Below are 18,622 nucleotides of genomic sequence, written 5' to 3' on the forward strand. Positions count from 1 at the left end.
AAATAAGGCTGAGCTGTGCACGGGCAGCCAGGGGTTTGGCTAGAGGTTCTGATGCCCTCAGCATCCCCTTTTGCTATCAGGACCGTCAGGGCCCCCTCACCATATGCCCTGTGCCCTGGCTGTGGTCAGAAGCAGGCCAACTGCTGGGGGAAGACAGTCACATGAGGCCCCTCACCGTGTGCCTTACATGTGGCTTGTGGGGCTGTCCGCATTTGACAGATGAAGAAACAAGGGCACAGAAAGGGTAATTAACTTTCCTGAAGCCACACAACCAGGAAATGCCGAGCCAGGACTTAAAGCCAAGTCGCTGGCCCCACACTGCATCTCCACAATCGCCCTCAGACACCCTGGGACAATACGCCGCCACCCAGCCTCACCGACACCCAGACCCATGATTAAAGACCTCCACATCTCACCACCCAGGAGAGGAAGGCAGGTGGCCACACTTCTGTTACAAACAGGTCTTTATTAAAGAGGAGGAGAGGGCAGGAAGGGGGGGCAGTGTCTCTGCTGCCCACTGCCTTTGGCCGCCTGCGGTGAGGGAGCCCTCTCTGCCCCCCCCATGCCCCCTGGGATGGCACATCAGCAGGAGGCTGAGGCACGGGGGAGCAGTGTGAAGAGCACGGGGGGTTCCAAGAAAAAAAAGTCCTTTCCCACAGCCATAATAAATAATAGAAGGGTTTGGGGGGACTTGGGCACAGGCAAGAAGAGACACAGCACCCTGAACCCCAAAACCTTTGAAGTGGGGCAAGCCCTGCCTAAGTAGGGAGTTAGGAGGGACGGGGGAAGAGGGTGTATGTGGGGGAGGAGCTGGGGAAGAGGGGTGCCCCGAGGTCCCTGCCACGGGGGAGCCTGCCCCCCACCCTCTGGCTGGACTCTCTGATGCTGAGGAGAGAGGATGAGATGACAAAGGATGACCCATCTCCCTACTCTCCTTTGCACAGGCTTAGACATGGGCGGTCCCCCATTGACTGGAATCATACCCACCCACCCTAAAAATTCTGAAAACCAACGACTCCTATTGGATGTTCAGATGCCCAACACTGGCTGGAGTTGCCCTCTTGCCTGAGGATTCTAAGAAGTGAGAGGGAGGCTCCCATTGGCTGCAATAAACTCCTTTTGGTTAGGATTCTGAGAACTGGGGGCTCCCATTGGCTGGGCGATGGCCAATGGGGTCAGGCTTTGGACTTTAAAAGGGCAATCCTAGGGGCAAGGGCCCACCTCCCAGTTATGCCCACTTGGGTGTCCCAGGGGGCAAGAGAGGCAGGGGGTCCCCCAGGTGTCCTGCCAACCATCCTCTTATGTCTGGGCCTGGCTGGTTTGGGGACAGGGGGCTTTGGCACTCACACGGCACACGCACACACACGTGTGGCAGGGAAGAAATGGGGCCGGGGCAGATTCTGGGTGGGCGGTCGGGCCTCACAGCAGGTGGTCGCGGCTGGCGAACAGGTATGGGCTGAAGTTGTCCCGGTGGAAGGGGGACGGATAGAGTCCACTAAGGGTGTACAGGTCCCGCAGGAGAGGTGTGGGCAGCAGCAGCTTCCGGCCACGTCCGCCACCCCCACCTGGCCCCCCAGGCCCAGGGGAGGAGGGCGAGGGGCCCTGGCTGGGGGTGGGCGCGGGCAGTGGCAGGGGCAGCGGCAGGGGTGTGGGCTCAGACCTCAATCGAGGGCGGGGCACACGGGGCGACGAACACATGGCTGGAGCCCTGGAGGACACGCAGCTGGGGATCAGGTGGCCACGGCGGGCGCAGTTCTGCGGCTCTAGGGGTCAAGAGTCAGAGGTCAGGGGATCAGAAAGCTTGGCAGGGGACCACGAGTCAGAGGTGAGACCCCTGCGGTAGTGACTGCCATCTGGAAGTCCCCCCGTTTATCCTCCCACTCCCTCAACACTCACTGGATGGGGTGAGCCGTGCCGGTGTCGAATGCGGCCTGCAGGCCTCGGGTTCCTGAGACAAAGAGGCAGAGGGAAGGGGCTAGTGGCCCCCTCGGGCCCCGCCGGCCACAGCCACGAGAGGTTCAGCGGGCAGTGAGCCCAGTGGAAAAAACAACCAGAGTTCTCAGGGTTAACCATGTCCCCTTGGGAGGGAGAGAGAGCCACACCCTCCTATTCTGTGGGACTGTCCCCCAGGATGCATGTCCACAGAGATGAGTGACCTCTTCACCTCCCCACGGCCCTGAGACCCCCACCTCTTGCCTGACTTCCTGCCTCCTTGGTCCCCCTCCACCCACCACCCTCTCCAGCCGGGAGCGGCCCCCGGCCCCCCTTACCTGGGCTACACTTAACTTTTCGAGGGGGTTGTCCATGGTGGGGGCTTGGCCCAGGTCCTCCCAGGGGGAGAGCCTTCGGCCAGAGGGTGGCCGGCTCTGGAAGTTGTGCACGACGCAGGTGACCTGGGACAGAGGGAGAGGGGGCGTGTTGAGGCCCAAGGCCAATAAGGTAGGAGTTGTATAAATGCCATGCCCATTTTTCAGATACAGAAACTGAGGCTCAGGTTTTCAAAAACTTTTTTTTTTTTTTTTTTTTTTGCTGAGGAAGATAGGCTCTGAGCTAACATCTGTGCCAGTCTTCCTCTATTTCATATGTGGGTCACCACCACAGCATGTCTGCCAACAAAGGGTGTAGGTCCATGGCTGGGAACTGAACCCCGGCTGCTGAAGCGGAGTGCACCAAATGTAACCACTAGGCCACTGGGCTGGCCTCACAGCTAACATTTTTACAGTGTTTACCACGTGCCAAGCACTATTTTCTCCACTTTACTAAGAGATGGGTCCTATCATTGTTTATTCCACAGGGCTGGGATGAGAGGGAGGTAAATAAGGCTGAGTTGTGCAGGGCAGGATCTGAGCCTGTCTTTATTTAAATATTTCATATTTGGTACATTATGGGTTTTTTACATTAATTTTGATTTTTTTAAATGTTTCATGAAAATAGTATTTATCTTGATTATTGAGTGTTTGGGGGCACCCTTAAATTTGACACTCAAAGCGAGTGCCTCCCTCGCACGTGGTTCCAGTCCTGTTAACCACTTCACAGATGAGACCATCCAGGCAAGGTAAGCTTAAGGGACTTGCCCAAGGTCACAGAAAGTCCACACCCTTCACCATCATGCGGTCCTCCCTCTTGGGAGCTGATGGAGTGTCTCCCATACTGGGATGAGTGGGAAGAGGGCTCACCAGAAAGGTGGCGATGGCCGCCCCGGTCAGGAAGCCGGCCAGCACGTCGGACCAGTGGTTGCGGTACTCGGCCACGCGGACCACGCCCACCAGGAAGGCAGGGCACAGCAGGGCCAGGCAGAGTGAGGGTTTGACCAGGCGCGAGCCCTTCACGCGGAACACGAGAGTCACGTACATCTGCGGGAGCAGGACTGGTCAGGGGCCACGTGGCAGCGCAGTTGCTGACCCCAAGTGGCCACTGCATTCGGGGCCAGAATCCCCAGGAGCAGCATTGGGGCTGGAGGCTGTGGCCAGGGGCTCCAGAGAACTGAGCCAGCGGGACAAGAGTTCAGAGGATGGAGTCACGGACTCCCAGCGGGCCCTTGCAGGGCTGGGGGCGTGGCTAGAGCACCAAATAGCAGTAGACAGGGCCTGGGGTCCAGGTCTCCCTTGGACCAGTCACAAATGGGGGAAAGATGCTTGTTGGGTTAGGGGTCGGCCAAAGAACCAGAGGGTGGAGTTACTGCCAAAGGGGCGGGTGCAGGAGCCCCAGGAGGTGGAATCCCCAAACCCCAGGGGACCACCGACAGGGTTAGAAGTCCCCACACCAAAATAGAAGTCAAAGCAGCAGAAGATGTGACCAGCGAACAGCAGGGACAGAGTCAACAGTCAGGGGCGTGGCCAGGCCAACAAAGGGCGAGAATGGGTGGGGCGAAGACTCCAGGAGGCGGAGTTGAAAACCCATCAGCCCAGAGTCTCAGCTACTATCCAGGACCCTTAGCATCCTGGGGACGTGACTAGGCTCCAGGGAATGTATCCTGGTCCCACAGGGCGGAGCCAACAGCCTCCTGGGGGGCGGCATTACCGGGTCAGGAGGCATGGCCAGACACCAAGGCGCGCAGTCAAGACCACCGCAAACCAGACTCGGGGGCGTGGCCGAGGCCCGAGGGGAGGAGTCAGAGCCTCTAGCGGGCAGACTCCGCCCTCGGGGTGGTGTCACAGCGCCGGGGCGTGGCCTCGCCCCGCCGAGGATTGGAGGTTCCAGTCCAGGTGGCCTCCTCCCCGCCCCCCACCCCCACCGCCACGCCGCCAATTTGGGGCTCACCGCCGTGTAGGTGACCGCGTAGGCGCAAAGGGCCGCGTCCTTGCAGGGGAAGGCGCGGCGTGCAGCGGCCACCAGGCTGGGGCTGCCGGCGCAGGCACCCTGGTCGGTGACGAAGCGGTCGGGCCCCGGGCGGTCGGGTGAGGGCGGCGGGCAGCCTAGGGCCGTGTAGTTCGGGCGGCACACGGACAGGAAGTGCGGCGTGGGGTTGCCGGTCACCACCTGCCCCGCGTTGGCGAAGATGGTCGTGGTGAAGAGGCCGAAGGAGTAGACCCCTGGGGGTGGGGTGGGAGAGGGCGTTCATGCCCGGGGCCCTCATGTCCCAGTGACCCTCCTCCTGTGAGCCCCCTTAAGGCCCATCTGGGCCTCTGATTTACAGCCGTCTTCCCTTGGGACCACCACGTTGGCACTCTGGGCCTCTTGCCCCTGGGACCCTCATTACAGTACACCGGGCCTCTGTTCCTCTGGGATTACCACTATGTCACCAGTGGGCTCTCCCTAGAACCCCATTTAGGTGGGCTGGGACCCCTCAACAGCATTACATCAGGATTGGGCCCATGCCAGGACCTCCTAGGACCACCCGATGGCATTTCTTGGCTTCTTTATACCTGCCCCTGGACTCGCTGTTACTGAGTTGACCACATTTCCCCTAGGTCACTGATCAGCCAGAGCTGCATACCCAGCCCGCTGCCACAGGGACCACCATTACGGATGAGCTCTGCCCCTCCCCTCCCCCATGGCCTCCCCTGGGGCTAGGACCACATCTGAAGCACAGCCGGGGTCTCAAGGATAGTCTCTCCATCTGAGACTGCCATTGTGGGAATTTAGGGCCCTCCTCTTACAGCTGCCGTCATAGTTGGTTTGGGCCCCTCCCATGTCCTTAGGACCCCAACTCTGCCTGGCCTGAGCCCAAGTCCCTCTTTGTCCCTTGAAGTCGCCATCACGGTAATTCTAGGCCCTCTTCCCCCTGGAATTCTTATTATGGCTGAGCCGGGCTTACAACCCTCTGACCCCTGGCTGCGTCACTCACCCAGAAAGCGGACCAGCCTCCGCAGCGGGGGGCTGAAGCGGCAGCAGGCCCCGGACACGATGGTGCTCTCCCCGATGATGGGGACACTGGAAGGTGGCGCAGGGAAAAAGGCACGGGCCAGCTCCCCCAGCAGGATCTGTGGGCAAGACCAAGGCGGGGTCTTCTGGCCATCCAGCCCAGCCCTCCGCCCAGTTCCACCTGGCCCTGCTGCCTCCTGGGAGGTGCTCCCCACAGTCGGACTCAGGCTACCCCCCATCTCACCGTGAGGGTGGGCCCCGCTGTGACCAGGGCGTAGATGAGTGCGGGAGGCGCTCGGCTGGCAGCCTCAGGCCCGGGGTAGGGCTTGGCGTAGGTACTGTCATAACAGAAGAAGCCCTGGGTGTGCACGGGAAAGGTGTCAGTGAACTCCAGACGGTAAGCCAGCAGGACCACGACGCCCAGCAACACCGACTGTTGCCCAGCGGGGGAGGGCGGAGAGAGACGGAGAGAGAAGAAAGAGGGTCAGGCCTGAGCTGGGGCCATAGAGACAGAGACACAAAGATGGAGAGAGACAGAGATGAGGGAGAGAGACAGAGAGAGATCAAGACTGAGGAAGAGCAACAGAGAGAGAGAGAGGTGGGGAAGGAGGTGAGAGAAGGGTCGGGGCCTGGGAGACACGAAGAAAGAGATGAAGACGGAAGGAGAAGAAAGAGAGAGAGGAAGAGAGGAGATGACATTGCGGAGGGAGAGCGAGGACAGCGCCAGGGCTCAGACCAGAGAGACAGACAGTGGGTGGTGGAGGGACAGACCAACAGGGAAAGAAATAAGGCTAATAGGAGAAGTCCTAGCAGCTCCCACAGGTACAACCCTTACTGTGCGTGGGGCATCAGCCTAAACCTCTGCGAATTAAAACATTTCACCTTCAGAACAGCCCTAGGAGAGAAGGACTCTATGCCCATTTGACAGATGAGGAAACTGAGGCTCAGGAGGGTATGTGAGGTGCCCTCAGTAAGGATGGGCAGAGCGGGTTTGGAGCCCCGGAGTGACACTTCTGAATGCACCTCTTCCCCCCTGGGGGTCTGGGGAGGGACCAGCTCCTCACCTCCACGAAGACGAAGCAGGGAATGATGGAGAAACTCCTCTTCAGCTGCGGTCTCCCTCCCGCCATGGCGAAGGCCGGGCCTGCGGAGGCGAGAGGGAGTGGGGCCACCAGGGCCCGGCCTAGGGGGAGGCTCGGGACACCCGCCCCTGTGGAGTCCTCTGGCCACACCCACTAGGAGCCATGGCCCCGCCCCCTAAGCCTTCTGGCCTCGCCCCTGCCCATTGGAGGCTCAGGCCTCCCCTGAACAAGAGGCTCGGCTCAGCCTCTTCCAGGGACCCCACAGATTCTCTAGCAGTCTTCTGCTCTCACAGCCTACATCAGAGATTCCCACCCCATACCCTTCAGGAGGGTCTGTCCTCCTTACCAAGCGGGACCCCTCCCCTTGCCTTTTTTCTTTTTTCCTTAAAGATTGGCACCTGGGCTAACAACTGATGCCAATCTTTTTTTTTCTGCTTTATCTCCCCAACCCCCCCCCCCCACCCACACACACACACACAGTTGTATATCTTAGTTGCATGTCCTTCTAGTTGTGGGATGTGGGACGCCGCCTTAACGTGGCCTGACGAGCGGTGCCATGTCCGCGCCCAGGATCCGAACTCTGGGCCGCCGCAGCGGAGCGCGCGAACTCAACCACTCGGCCACGGGGCCAGCCCCTCCCCCCTTGGGCTTTTGAAGACCTCCAGCTTAATGGGGACCCCTCCTCCACACAGAAGGGTCCCTTTAAAAGGGTCCTCGCCCCCACTGGTGTTTAGGAGACCCCATCCTCTTTCCCCATGCATTTTACAGGGGACCCCATGCTGTGTCCCCCACCCCCACCAGGCCCCTCCCCCATGGCCCACAGGCGCCTCTCTCTCCAGTCCCCATGGGCTGTGCCTGACTGGTTTGGGCTGATGGCCAGGTCCTCCTTCTCTCCCAGCTGCCTCTCCCTCTCTCCCTCCCCCCCTCCTCCCAGCCCGTCTGCCTCCCTGGATCACGAGGGGGCTATCTCCCCCTCACGTGCTCCCCCCTCCCCCAAGTCCAGCAGTGAAGGGCCAACACAGTCACACCTGCTTGACCCATTCTCCCAGCTGCCCTCACCTGTGAAAGGGCCCTATGGCTTCCCACAGGCCACTGCCGCCACACCCACAGACTCACAGCTGCTCCTGGCGGCCAGCAGCACAGGGATGGTCACCCCCATTGCACAGACGTGCAACCTGAGGCCCGGGCAAGTGAGGGCAGTCACTCTGGGTCCAGTGCCCCATCCACGCAGCTTGCTCTGTGGCATGACATAAGCGGTGAGGGTCACCAGAGATCCCAGGTGCCCACCTGGCCACGGCCCCCTTACCCTCCCAGAGACACAATCACACACACTGACACCCCCAGAGTACACAACTCAGCCACAGCCTCCATCCCAAATACCACACTCACAGCACAGTGTGCACACAGCCTGTCACTGACACCCACACAGATCAAACAACTACCCCCCCCCACACACACACAGTCACAGGGACACAACAAGAGGTCCTTCACACACCTCGCAGCCCCACATCCGGTCCCCACAAGCCCTCACCTCACCACCATGAGGGACATAGACTCAGGGCTGCCAACACACTTAAGAGTCACATCAGAAAGAGTCACCACACACAATGGGGGTCATAGAACTGGTCACAGTGTCACACCCCCCAATTACAAGACACTCAATGATAGCCACACACGTTAAGTCTCTCGTCCACACTAATAGTCATAGGAGAGACACGGTGCCATCTACAACCACAGCCACATGGCCAGCCAAGGGCACATACGTGGACCATGACACCGACTCACACACAGAAGCCACCCAGCCACACGAGAAAGGTGCATGATCACAGGCATACACTAGAACACAAAAACGGCCCCCCACCCTCAGAAGGAACACACAACAGCAACCACATCACGACAGTCATAGGCACACAGCCACAGAGACACCAAGACAGCCACACAATCACAGTGAGAGCAGTCACACAACACAGACACACACACCAGCACGGTGACACCCACGGCGACAGCCACACAATGACAGCCACACACACACCACACGGACACCCCCCGAAGCCACACAATGACAGTTACACAACCACACACTGACACCTAATGACAAGCACATAATCACAGTCACCCTCCCCACCGCCGCCTGGCTTCTCAAGCCCAGGGTCCCCTCCGCACGCTCCCCTCCCCCAGCCCGGGGTCCCCAAGCCTCAGCTCGCCGCCTCCCCTCCCCCGCCTCGCGCTGGACCCTCAGGGGACCGACCCGCAGGAACCCAAACCCGGGCAGACAGACAGACAGACAGACCGGAGTCAGAAGCCCGCCAGAGGGGATGGGGGTGGCGCCCCAAGCCCCTCCCCCTCACCGGATCGAGGCTGCCGCCGCGGAGCCCCGACTCCGCCTGGACAGCCCCGGCGCGGCGGGACGGACGGACAGACAGCCGACCCAGCGGGCGGACGCGGACACGGAGACGCCGAGGGCCCGTCCGCCCGCGCCGCGCAGACTCCGCGGCCGCCCGAGGGGCGGGGCCTCCAGGCGCCTTATTTGCATAGCCCCGTGGGGCGGGGCCTCGCCGCGAGTCATTAGCGTAATCCGGGGCGGGGCCTCGGCTGCTCTGGGGGGCGGAGCGTGTCAGAAAAGATTCCGGTGAGAATGAAAGAACGGAGGTTGAGACGGAGGACCTTGGGTGGGGAGGAGGCTGAGGGGACGAGGAGGGCGGGGGCGGCAGAGCGAGACCTCCTCGGAGCTCAGTTTCCCCACTTGGGCAGTAGGGGCAACAAGCCAGATCGCCACGGCCCTCCAGAAAGGAAGGCTGGTGGCTAATGTGGAAGAGCCTGTCTGGTCCCTCATACCTGGACAGATTGCCCTCTGACCTTGTCACAGACTAAATCTGGCCTCACACTGTCCCTTGACCCTAGGCCCATGCATCCCAAACAGCTCCTGGGGTCTCTGCACGCTCCCCAACACTGGCGAGTAAACTGGGGGGAGGGGGGTCGTTCCCAGGCACAGGAAGCAGCAGGAGCAACGGCCCACGGGTGGAGAAGGGTCTCGGCTAGTTTATTTTCTCTCTGAGGGGTCTTCGGGGAGAGCAGTCCCGGCTGCTCAGGCTGCGGAGAGAGAGGGTGGGTCAGAGCCTGCCCGGTCCAGGGGGCCCCAGGGCTGGAGGTCAGGGAGCAGGTGCCCAGGCTGGGAGCTGGGAGGGTGCAGACTGGGATCCCAGGGTAGGAGAGGAGGGGCAGGTTGGGGTGGGGTGGAGGAGGCTGCACACCAGGCGGGAAGCAGCGGCTCTTGCTGAACGGCTGGGAAGGGTCCGGGTCGGAGTCGGAGTCGGAGTCCCAGGAGGGGCGTGGAGGGCTCAGGCAGCGGTGCCCCTTGTAACCTGCAAGAGGGGCAGGTGTAATTCTGACCCTGCACGCACTGACCCTGAATATGACCCTTGAGTGACCTCTGAATATAAACCAGTGTCCCTTGAATGTGACCGAGTGTGACACCCAAGTGTGACATCAGTGACCCTTGAATTTGACCCCACTGATCTTTAAAAAAGATCCTAGTGACCCTGAGTGAGCCCCGGATGAAGCCGCCAGGGACTCCGTAAAGTGATCCCAGAATAAGACCCAACAGACGTGACCCCCAATATGGCTTCTGAACAGGACCTCCGTGCATGAAGCTGGAGGCTGACCCCTCACCTCTGAGGCTCGAGGCCCTGGGGCGGCCCCCCGAGGACAGGGTGAGGTCGTCAAAGGAGTTCTGCAGCACGTGAACAGCGGACCTGCGGACAGAGGGGGAGCTGGGGCCGAGGGGGAGACTCGGCTGTTGAGGCCTGGGGCAGGGGGCTGCGGTGGGGACAGAGGGGGAGGGGAGTCTTGGGAGGAGAGCGAGGTCTGGACTCCGATGGGTTCGTGGTCGCTGCTTGATCTGACTCGGGGGAGGGCAGGGCACATGAGGGTCAGGGGTCAGAGGTGAGGGTGGGAGCTGGGCATCACCATATGTCACTCAGCTCCTTCTTGAGGTCATCCCTCCAGGAGCCATTGCCTCCTGGCGGCATCTCCTCAGTCTCCGGCCAGTTGGATGCCTCGTACCCCTGCTGCTTCATCTTGGTCAGGACCTGGGGCCCAGGGGATGAGAGAAGAGCAAGAGTAATGACGACGATGGTGACAGGTGACCATGCCATGCACTCGTTACATGCAGCTGCCCCTTCAGGTAGGGATGTGTTGTTATGCCCATTCTACACATGAGGACATTGAGGCCCAGAGATGTGAAGAGGCTTGCCCACAGTCACACAGCAGTAAGTGGCAGAGCTGAGATTTGAACCCAGGCCTTCTAGCTCCAGTCCGATGGTGGAGGCCGGCAGAGATTCCCCCCCTGCCAGCTCATGCAGGGTCCCCGTCCTCTCCGCTCACCTTGCGGCACTTCACCTGGTTCTTCTGCATCTTCTGGATGTTCAGCAGGTTCTCTGTGATCTCCTCCTCCTGCGTCTCTGTGGGGGGAGGGGACTCAGGGGGGCAGGGCCACAGAAGCACCCCCCTCCCGGCTGTTGGCTCCGGGCACTCACGAAGCTTTTGATAGATGAAGGTCACCTCCTCCCGCACCAGCTCCAGCTCCTCCCACAGGAACTTCTTGCTGAGGGGACAGTGCAGCCTAGACCCATCCTCCCAGCCCGGCCCCTGGCCTCCCACATCCTGGCCTCCTGGCCTCTCATTTGCCCACTTACCTCCTGAAGTCTCCTCCACCTCCTATGCTCCCATCTGTTCAACCACTTGTCCCCCAGGCTCTGTTTCCTCCTCCGACCTGCTCACCCACCTTTCCCCTCCTACTAGTATTCCTCCAACTCCAAACCCCCCAGCCCCCTGTCCTCGCCTCCTGACCTCCAGCCTCCTGTTCCTTTGACTCCCATCTCCCCCCGACCTCCCATACCCCCAGCCTCTGCCCCCCTCAACCTTCCCTCCCTCCAGCTTCCCAGACCACCCCCGGCTTCCTGATCCCCTGGCCTCCCTCCCCACCCCACCTCCAGCCTCCTGTCTTCCCTGCCTTCTGGCCACCCAGTCTCCCACATCTCACCCACTGCCTCCTGTCTCCCTCCATCCCTTCCTTGGCCCCCCTGGCTCCCTTCCCCAGGCCTCTCCCAGGTCCTCCATCCCGCCTCCCCCTCCCCCTCCCTGGCCTCCCTTTCCTGCTGCAACCTCCAGGCCGCCCTCCTGGCGAGGCCCACCTGTCCCGGATCTCCTGGGCCAGGAGCTGCAGGCAGCGCGTGGTGCGGGCCCTCTGCACCTCCTCGCTCTCTCGGAGGGTCTTCTGCAGCCCCTGCAGGCCTTGCGCCAGGGCCCCGTACAGCTCCTGCTGTCCCTGCTCCATGCTCCACTTGTGTCCCTCCTTGCCCGGCTGACGGATCGTGGCGCCCAGCACCTCTGCACATTGGGTAAGACCTTGCCTGAGCCCCAAGCACAGCCCGAGCCGAGCTTTCAACCTAGTCTGCCCTAACCCTGGCCAGACCCCGGCCCTGAACCCAGGCTCTGCCACTTCCCTCGCCCTCACCCGGCTGGCCTGGACAGGACCGGCCTCCAGCCTGCCCTCGACCCTCGGCAAGTGCTTACCTTCAAGCTGTTGGATCTTGATTTGCTGCAGACAGCTTTCTTTCTCCAACATGGTCACCGAGTGGTTGAGGAACTCGAAAGCCTTAGGGGAAGAGGTCAGGCCTGGGGGCAGGAGTGGGGTAGGGGGGGCAACAGGGGCAGAGGTTGCCAAGGGTGGGGCCCAGGCGGCTCACCTTGGTCTGGGCCTGTAGCTGGCTCTTGAGTGACTCCAGTTCGCATCGCAGGAGCTTCTGGGCATCAGGAATCATCGCAGTGGACTTAACTGTGGGCAGAGGTGAGGGTCAACGGAGGCTGGGAGGGGTGGGGGCAGGGGCAACGGCAGGGCAGAGGTCAGCAGAGGCTCAGGGTAGGGAGCAAGTTTAGGAGTGAGGGTCCATCGAGGCTGAATAGAGGCAGGAATAGGAGTCAAAGTTGGGGACAATGATGGAGGGCAAGGTCAGGGGCGAGTCAGCTGATGAACGAGTGGCAATGGCAGAGGCCTGCCAACATTGGGGCAGAGGGTGGAAGTAGGAACAGGCAGGCAGTCTTGTTGAGAGGAAGGGTCCTCACCTTTGATTTTGGAAGAGCTGCTCTCCAAGGGCTTCTAGAGAAGGGGGGCAGTAGAAATTCATCCCTGGCTGCCTCTCCACTCACCCCAACCCAGCGTGGGGCTGTTGCACAGGAGTTGGGGCTGCTGAGTTCTGAGTGTCTCAGACCCAGAGTGCAGCCAAAGCTGCCTCTAGGCACATACATGCACCCCCCCGGCCTGCACATGCTCAGAAGGGCACTTGTGTGGCTTGTCCCCTTTGTGTGTGGGCCTGTGGGCTGCCCATGACAGCACGCACCTGTGGAGCCCCATCTCTTATTTGGGCTCCTACTTAGGGGCAAACGACATCAACAACGTTTCCAGGGGACAGCAATAGCGCCTGACACACATCCACACATGGTCATTGAAACACAACCATCTCCACAACCTCAGACACAGCCGTGCAGGCTAAGTCATAAGACCCAGAGCATCCACTCACACCCATCTCAGACACACAATCACAACCACGCAGACACACAGACAGTGACACCCAGAGATCAGACACACGATCACACATCTGTTCTATTCATTCCTTCATCTACGCATTTAAGACATTTTCAATGCCGGCCTGCTGAGTGCTGGGTGCTGTTCTGGGCGCTGAGGACACACCATGTGAGGGTTCTTGAGGAAGACACCCCCCCGGCCCCACACCCTCCTCCAAGCCCTACAGCAGTGGATTGTGGTGCAGCAGGAAAGGGTTTCGGGGTAGGGGTGACCTTAGCGACGACGCTGTGATGTCTCTTCAGAAGGTCCCGGTCATTAGAGTGCTCCTGTGGGTCTGGGTCGGGGAAGGGGGAAGCCTCACGTGACTGCGACCTCAAGTCCCTCCCTGGCTTCCAGTCTACGCTGGTCACTGTGTCCTCAGAAGCAGCCGGCCCCAAGGCCTCCGGCTCTGAGGTCCTAGACCAGTGGATGGTATAATCCAAGGTCTTGTCTGAGGAAGAACCTGGGGACGGGGGGCTTCCTGAAGGCCAGCGCAGAGGACTCCAGGTCCTCCCAGCTCCCCACTCCCCAGGGCAGTCCCTCAACGAACCCAAGTACTTGTCACACTTCCTGTTAGCAGGTGAACCCACGTTGGAGGGAGAGAGAGGGCAGCAGTAGAGAGGCCTGGAGAAGTCTGGGTCCTGCGGTAGGCCAGCCAGAAGGGGGTTGCTTCCAGTAGAGGGGACAGGAGGCTGCCCTGAGATGAGCCCCCATGTCCTGACACTCCCAGACCCTCCCTAGTGCCCCAGAGAGGCCTCGGCCCTCAACACTGGGCCTCCCAGTTAGGGTAGGAGCCCGAGCTGAGCCAGATGGAAGAGGATCTCAGCCCCAGGGGTTGGACTGGGCAGTTAGAAGGACCCAGAAGACCCCACAGGAGGAGGTAAGGCCTCAGAAGAGCCTACAAGAAAAAAGGGATCTTAACGTTGAGCCCGAAAGGAAGGGAGCTCCTGGCAGGAGGCAGCCTGTGCCAAAGCTGGTAGGTGTGGAACCACGTGCCCTGTGTTGAGAAATTCAGGATGGTTGGAGGCAGGGCCAAGAGGAAGTGGCAGGAGGTTTGCAGGCCAGCACAAGTGGGCAGTGAAAGCCAAGCTGGGAAGTCTGGCCCTGGCTCCCCAGGTAGATGGGAGCCATAAAGTGTGGGCAGGAGAGGTAGGACATAACTATTCAATAAATGTTAGCTGAATGGAGGCCCAGGCCTGTGCTAGGTGAGGCTGGGAACAGGAAAGAACTCAGCTCTGGGTCTCACGTCCATACCCCTTGCCCTTGTTGTGAGGGCTGGCACAGATGGACAAACCTGGGGCAGGTCTGCCTGGAAAAACTTTCATCCAGGTGAAGGGCATCTCACTCTAGGTCACAGTCAGTCAGAAAGGTCACACTCTAGGCCCTTCTCTTCTTCTTCCCTTGCTGGGCTCTCTAGTATCCTTCCCCTGGCCCAGCCCTCCTGGAAGACTCGTATGTACCCTTCAAAACCCTACTTAGCATCTCCTCGGTAAAATCTTCTAGGCTACCCCTTCAAGAGTCACTGCCTCAGGGAGGCCCTTCCTTTCAGTGAGCATGTACAGCATGATGATTAAGCAAGGAGACCCTCCAGCTGGCTGGCCTGGGTTCAAATCCTAGCTCTGCCCCTTCCTAGCTGTGTGATATTGGAGGAGTTATTGAACCTCTCTGATGCCTCCCCAACTAGAAAAATGGGATGTCATACTATCCACCTTACTGGGTTGTTGTGATTAAGTAAATTAATCCATGCCATCAATGTTTGTCCTTGTTTGTCACGCTGAGAACCTGGGACCTGGGGAGGATAAGAGCCCTGGGAGGCTTAGAGGGGAAAAGGGAAGGCGCATTTCTGAACGCCACCTGCAGGCAGGTCCCAGTCGAGACCCCCTCCTCGACCGGCATCCGCCGTTCCTCCCGAAGTCCCTCCCGGGGGAATTCGGGGAAGGGGGCGGGGTCATTGGCCTGGGCCCCGCCCCCGGGGCCGTGAGTCCTGAGCCCGCCAGGCTCCCGACTCCCTTCTACCCGCACCTACCACATACCACCTGCTCATGCTGTCCCATCAGGGACCGCGAAGCCAGCCCCCAGCTGTGACGCTGAAATTTGATCCCGTGGGGACACCATCGCATCGCGCGCGGAGCCCAAAGGCAGAGTCACAGAGAGGGGTGTGGCCGGCATTTTAGCTCCGCCCCCCCGATTGAGCCCCAGGCCTCATTGGCGCCTTCCCGCTTCCGCTGCTCTCAGAGCCGCGGTGTAATTGGATAAAAGCCCACGAGGGGGCGGGCCCCCAGGCTGGCTTCTGCTAGTCGATTCGTCAATATCTAAGAGGCGGTACAGGAGGTGGCAGATCTACAATCCGATTGGCTTCGGGCTTAGCTGGGAGGCGGGACGAGTTCTTGGTCCCACGAGCGGAGGTGGCGGAGGAGGGCCGCGGGCCACCCGGGAGCGCGGGAGTGAGGCCCTGAGCCCAGTCCGTCTGGCCCCCCGGATTCGGCCTCTGGTCTCGGACTCCTGGGTGCTGCGAGTTGAGGTCCAGTAGTGGGGTCGGGTCCCCGGCCTGAGATGTGGCGTGTCCCAGGATTGGATGGGGTCTCCGGGGGTGCTTTGGGGTCTTCGTGGCGATAGCTGCGATCCTGTTGGGAGAGCAGGGGTCTGTGCTGTTAGAACTGGGTCGCCGGGGTGATATTTGGGAGTCACTGGGGTGATCTCTGAAGACGTAGGGCTGCAAGCTTAAGTTTCTGGGGCTGAAATTGGGGGTTTCGGAGGTGGCATGGATGCTGGGGTCCAGAGAGCCTGAGATCTTGGGGGCTGCCATTGGGAGAGATGGGGTCGGGGGTTGTCACAGGACTGCTCTGGGTCTTTCCAGCCCCCATTCTTGGGCTATTGTCCCTGGATCTCTGCTGGATTGGCCGCGACACTTGCAGGCTCACAGGGTCTGAAGGCCACGGGGCAAAGGTCAAGCTCTGAGCCAGCCGCTGCCTCCTTCCCAGGCCTGCAAGATGGAGGATGGCGGGAGCTCGGGGAGCCTGACTCAGGTGGTCCATCTACTGGTCTTGTCAGGGGCCTGGGGCATGCAAATGTGGGTGACCTTCGCCTCAGGTAGGGACCCTCGGCCTGGACAACATGGGTACCGGGGTGGGGGCAGGACTGAGAGGGGGACCTGGAATTATCCTAATAGGCGTGTGATCCCCTGCCCCCCACAGGCTTCGTGCTTTTCCGAGCCCTTCCCCGACATACCTTCGGCCTCGTGCAGAGCAAACTCTTCCCTTTCTACTTTCACATCTCCATGGCCTGTGCCTTCGTCAGCTTCTGCATCTTGGCTCCACAGCGAGCCTGGGCTCAGCTCACATTCTGGGAGGCCAGCCAGGTATGCGGGCTTAGGCTCCACTACCCTCTGGGGACTCGTTCCCAGGACCCCACTGAGCACTTCCCGCCACACCTTTGTGAGAATTAAAAAAACCAAAAAGTGCCCCTTCTCCCTGGTGGATGCAAAGCTGGGCTATGGATACCCTTGAGCAGTGAGCAGCCTGCACAACCATCCCCAGCAGCCATATCTGTCCCCCAGTGTCCGGCTGGCTGCTGCTCCCTCTCTTCCCTGTGGCTGGGCCTGCTGCCAAGCTGTGGTGACTCAGCTGGGCTGGGGCACTGATCCCAGGTCATTGTTTAAAAACAAGCCTGACTGGGAATTTACAGTTCCCTACCCCCATCCACACATTTTCTCGGCCACAAGGCAAGGACCCCATCTCTGCGTCTAGTATTTCTCTATCCTGCCCTCCCCGGTCCCCATTATATTCCTCAGATGTGGGCAGGGGAGGCCGTCAGGTGTTTTAAAAATAATCCCACAGGGACAGGAGAGGATTATGGGTAACTGGAACTTCGAGGACTTTTTATTCACTCCCTGGGCTCCCAGTGTCAGCTTCTGGGGTCAGGGCTGGGGCCCCAGAGGAGACCGGCCCTGCCTTAGGCTGTTTTAGGGGAACGAGGGGATGGTCATGGTGCTCTGTCTCAATTTGGGGAAGAGGTTCTGCCCTGAGATACCCTCAGTTTGGGGGAACAGAGGCAGGGAGGAGAAACTTCTAGTGTGTTCTGGAAACTTCTAGGTGGGCTATCAGAGGAGAGGATACTCAGCAGGTTTTGGGGGCTAAGAGGTGACAGCAATGACTCTGTTTGGGGCCCCTAGGCTGGGTTGGACCCAGTGCTGTCCCGCATCCCTCTCTGGGCTTGGAGGATGCAGAAGGACCCCCCCAGGGCCCCTCGTGCCTCCCAGGCGTGGCTCACCTGTCCTCCTCCCCCACCCCCGCCAGCTCTTCCTGACGCTCCTGAGCCTCACGCTGGCCACCATCAACGCCCGCTGGCTGGAGCCCCGCACCACGGCCGCCATGTGGGCCCTGCAGACCGTGGAGAAGGAGCGCGGCCTGGGCGGGGAGGTGCCGGGCAGCCACCAGGGCGCCGACCCCTACCGCCAGCTGCGGGGGCAGGACCCCAAGTACGCGGCCCTCCGCCAGATCTTCTTCCAGTACCACGGGCTGTCCGCCGTGTGCAATCTGGGCTGCCTCGTGAGCAACGGGCTCTGTCTGGCGGCCCTGGCCCTGCGCCTTGGGAGCCTGTAGCAGCCACTGTCCGTCTGTCCCCCGATGCTGGGGCCCCCGACGGCAATAAACGCTTCTTTGGAAATGGTGCTGTCATTTTTCTCCAACAGGGAAGCACGGGGAGGGGCAAGCCAGGGGGGAACGGGGGGGGGGGGACCTCGGTTTCCCTATTCGCGGCGCGAATATTTGGAGTTTCCGCTCTTCCAGCCCCCAAGCTCCTCCTATAACGTTGAGCACCTGCTGTGTGCTAGGCGCGGCGCTAACCACTGCACTGCCACGTAAATCAGAACAATAGCTAGTTCTGATCCCTAGGGGACAATCGGATTTCCTACCCCATGGATATCGGGGGTGGCCCTGTGACTTGCTTTGGCCAATGAGATGTGAGCAGAGGCAACTCAAGTCGCTTCCAGAGAGAAGTGTCCCAGCCAGCGCGGGATTCGCCACATTTTCCTTTCGCGACAATGACCAGTGTGAGGGACAGGCAAATCTTGGATGGGGGGGCCGTGGAAGCTTGGGGGCTGCTCGTCACTGGACATATGCTGGTCCTCCCTGACTGACGCCCGTCATCGCGGTTCATCCGCCCGCCAGCCCTCGGAGCGGCTACTGTTGTTCCCTTCCCATGAAGCAATGGGGCTCAGAGGAGCTCAGCAAGTGGCTTCAGGAGGAATCAGTGGATTGGAGCCCCAGCAGAGTCTACACTGTTATAACTGCAGAGCCTCTCCTGCTGGCTTGAAGGAAACCCTGGGACTACGGCTGGGCCTGAAGGCCAAATTTCCTTGCAGTGTGGCCTCAGGCAAGGGGCTGCCCTTCTCTGATCCTCAGTTTCCTTATCCATAAAAGGGGGGTTAATTCTAAAGACCTTTAAGATAATATTTGGCAAAAGGGTGTAGCCCATTGCCCTTTGCAAACACTAACTCAGAGCAGAATCCCCACACAACCCTGTGAGGTGGGGGATCTTGTTCTGGACCCCTTGACAGTTGGGGAAACTGAGGCCCAGAGAGGTTAAGTAACAAGTCCAAAGTTGCAGAGCCCTT

General features: G+C 60.4%; 3 protein-coding genes across 24 annotated transcripts; 1 reads left to right on the forward strand and 2 right to left on the reverse strand.

Moving 5' to 3' along the window:
* Positions 1–452: 452 nt before the first annotated feature.
* PLPPR2 (phospholipid phosphatase related 2) lies at positions 453–9,273 on the reverse strand. 8 transcript variants are annotated; one of them, XR_006891956.1, is made up of 11 exons: positions 8,735–9,273; positions 7,503–7,623; positions 6,369–6,448; positions 5,549–5,737; positions 5,288–5,423; positions 4,261–4,532; positions 3,177–3,353; positions 2,287–2,393; positions 1,897–1,948; positions 1,661–1,763; positions 453–1,495 (listed from the first exon to the last, which is right to left on the reverse strand). XR_006891956.1 is itself a non-coding variant. In XM_046685871.1 (11 exons), exons 2-11 carry the CDS (start codon positions 7,543–7,545, stop codon positions 1,420–1,422), a joined length of 1,251 nt encoding a protein of 416 aa, XP_046541827.1. In that variant the 5' UTR covers positions 7,546–7,623; positions 8,735–9,273; the 3' UTR covers positions 453–1,419. The 8 variants fall into 8 exon arrangements, 7 of the variants coding, with proteins under 7 accessions (XP_046541827.1, XP_046541825.1, XP_046541823.1 ...); XM_046685871.1 differs by having other exon boundaries at positions 2,271–2,393; XM_046685869.1 differs by having other exon boundaries at positions 453–1,763; positions 2,271–2,393; positions 5,549–5,662.
* A 136-nt stretch (positions 9,274–9,409) lies between these two features.
* Positions 9,410–15,225, reverse strand: CCDC159 (coiled-coil domain containing 159). 13 transcript variants are annotated; one of them, XM_046685876.1, is made up of 13 exons: positions 15,045–15,225; positions 13,559–13,649; positions 13,242–13,471; positions 12,510–12,543; positions 12,134–12,222; positions 11,961–12,042; positions 11,579–11,774; positions 10,922–10,989; positions 10,770–10,846; positions 10,353–10,474; positions 10,056–10,138; positions 9,638–9,748; positions 9,410–9,476 (listed from the first exon to the last, which is right to left on the reverse strand). In XM_046685876.1, exons 1-13 carry the CDS (start codon positions 15,126–15,128, stop codon positions 9,472–9,474), a joined length of 1,272 nt encoding a protein of 423 aa, XP_046541832.1. In that variant the 5' UTR covers positions 15,129–15,225; the 3' UTR covers positions 9,410–9,471. The 13 variants fall into 13 exon arrangements, 12 of the variants coding, with proteins under 12 accessions (XP_046541832.1, XP_046541831.1, XP_046541833.1 ...); XM_046685875.1 differs by having other exon boundaries at positions 15,042–15,225; XM_046685877.1 differs by having other exon boundaries at positions 13,559–13,677; positions 15,042–15,225.
* A 159-nt stretch (positions 15,226–15,384) lies between these two features.
* On the forward strand, positions 15,385–17,673 carry TMEM205 (transmembrane protein 205). Of its 3 annotated transcripts, none has more exons than XM_046685890.1 (4): positions 15,385–15,529; positions 15,990–16,098; positions 16,203–16,366; positions 17,304–17,673. In XM_046685890.1, exons 2-4 carry the CDS (start codon positions 15,999–16,001, stop codon positions 17,607–17,609), a joined length of 570 nt encoding a protein of 189 aa, XP_046541846.1. In that variant the 5' UTR covers positions 15,385–15,529; positions 15,990–15,998; the 3' UTR covers positions 17,610–17,673. The 3 variants fall into 3 exon arrangements, with proteins under 3 accessions (XP_046541846.1, XP_046541845.1, XP_046541847.1); XM_046685889.1 differs by having other exon boundaries at positions 15,395–15,529; positions 15,866–16,098; XM_046685891.1 differs by having other exon boundaries at positions 15,395–15,529; positions 15,924–16,098.
* Positions 17,674–18,622: the final 949 nt, after the last annotated feature.

Source organism: Equus quagga, chromosome 14 (assembly GCF_021613505.1).
Source record: "Equus quagga isolate Etosha38 chromosome 14, UCLA_HA_Equagga_1.0, whole genome shotgun sequence".
NCBI classification, from domain to species: Eukaryota; Metazoa; Chordata; class Mammalia; order Perissodactyla; family Equidae; genus Equus; species Equus quagga.

Bases quoted from the DNA above. Each gene is read 5' to 3' on its own strand.
- PLPPR2 (XM_046685867.1), bottom strand. From the start codon at position 7,545: ATGGGGGTGACCATCCCTGTGCTGCTGGCCGCCAGGAGCAGCT. The intron at 3,354-4,260 runs GTGAGCCCCAAA...CTGCTCCCGCAG, and splicing joins ACGCGGTCACCTACACGGCG to ATGTACGTGACTCTCGTGTT. The intron at 2,394-3,176 runs GTGAGCCCTCTT...CCTCTGTCCCAG, and splicing joins CGGCCATCGCCACCTTTCTG to GTCACCTGCGTCGTGCACAA.
- CCDC159 (XM_046685875.1), bottom strand. From the start codon at position 15,128: ATGCGATGGTGTCCCCACGGGATCAAATTTCAGCGTCACAGCTGGGGG. The intron at 12,043-12,133 runs GTGAGCCGCCTG...TCTTCCCCTAAG, and splicing joins AGCTACAGGCCCAGACCAAG to GCTTTCGAGTTCCTCAACCA. The intron at 10,139-10,352 runs GTGATGCCCAGC...CTCTGTCCGCAG, and splicing joins AAGGAGCTGAGTGACATATG to GTCCGCTGTTCACGTGCTGC.
- TMEM205 (XM_046685890.1), top strand. From the start codon at position 15,999: ATGGAGGATGGCGGGAGCTCGGGGAGCCTGACTCAGGTGGTCCATCTA. The intron at 16,099-16,202 runs GTAGGGACCCTC...TGCCCCCCACAG, and splicing joins GTGGGTGACCTTCGCCTCAG to GCTTCGTGCTTTTCCGAGCC. The intron at 16,367-17,303 runs GTATGCGGGCTT...CACCCCCGCCAG, and splicing joins CATTCTGGGAGGCCAGCCAG to CTCTTCCTGACGCTCCTGAG.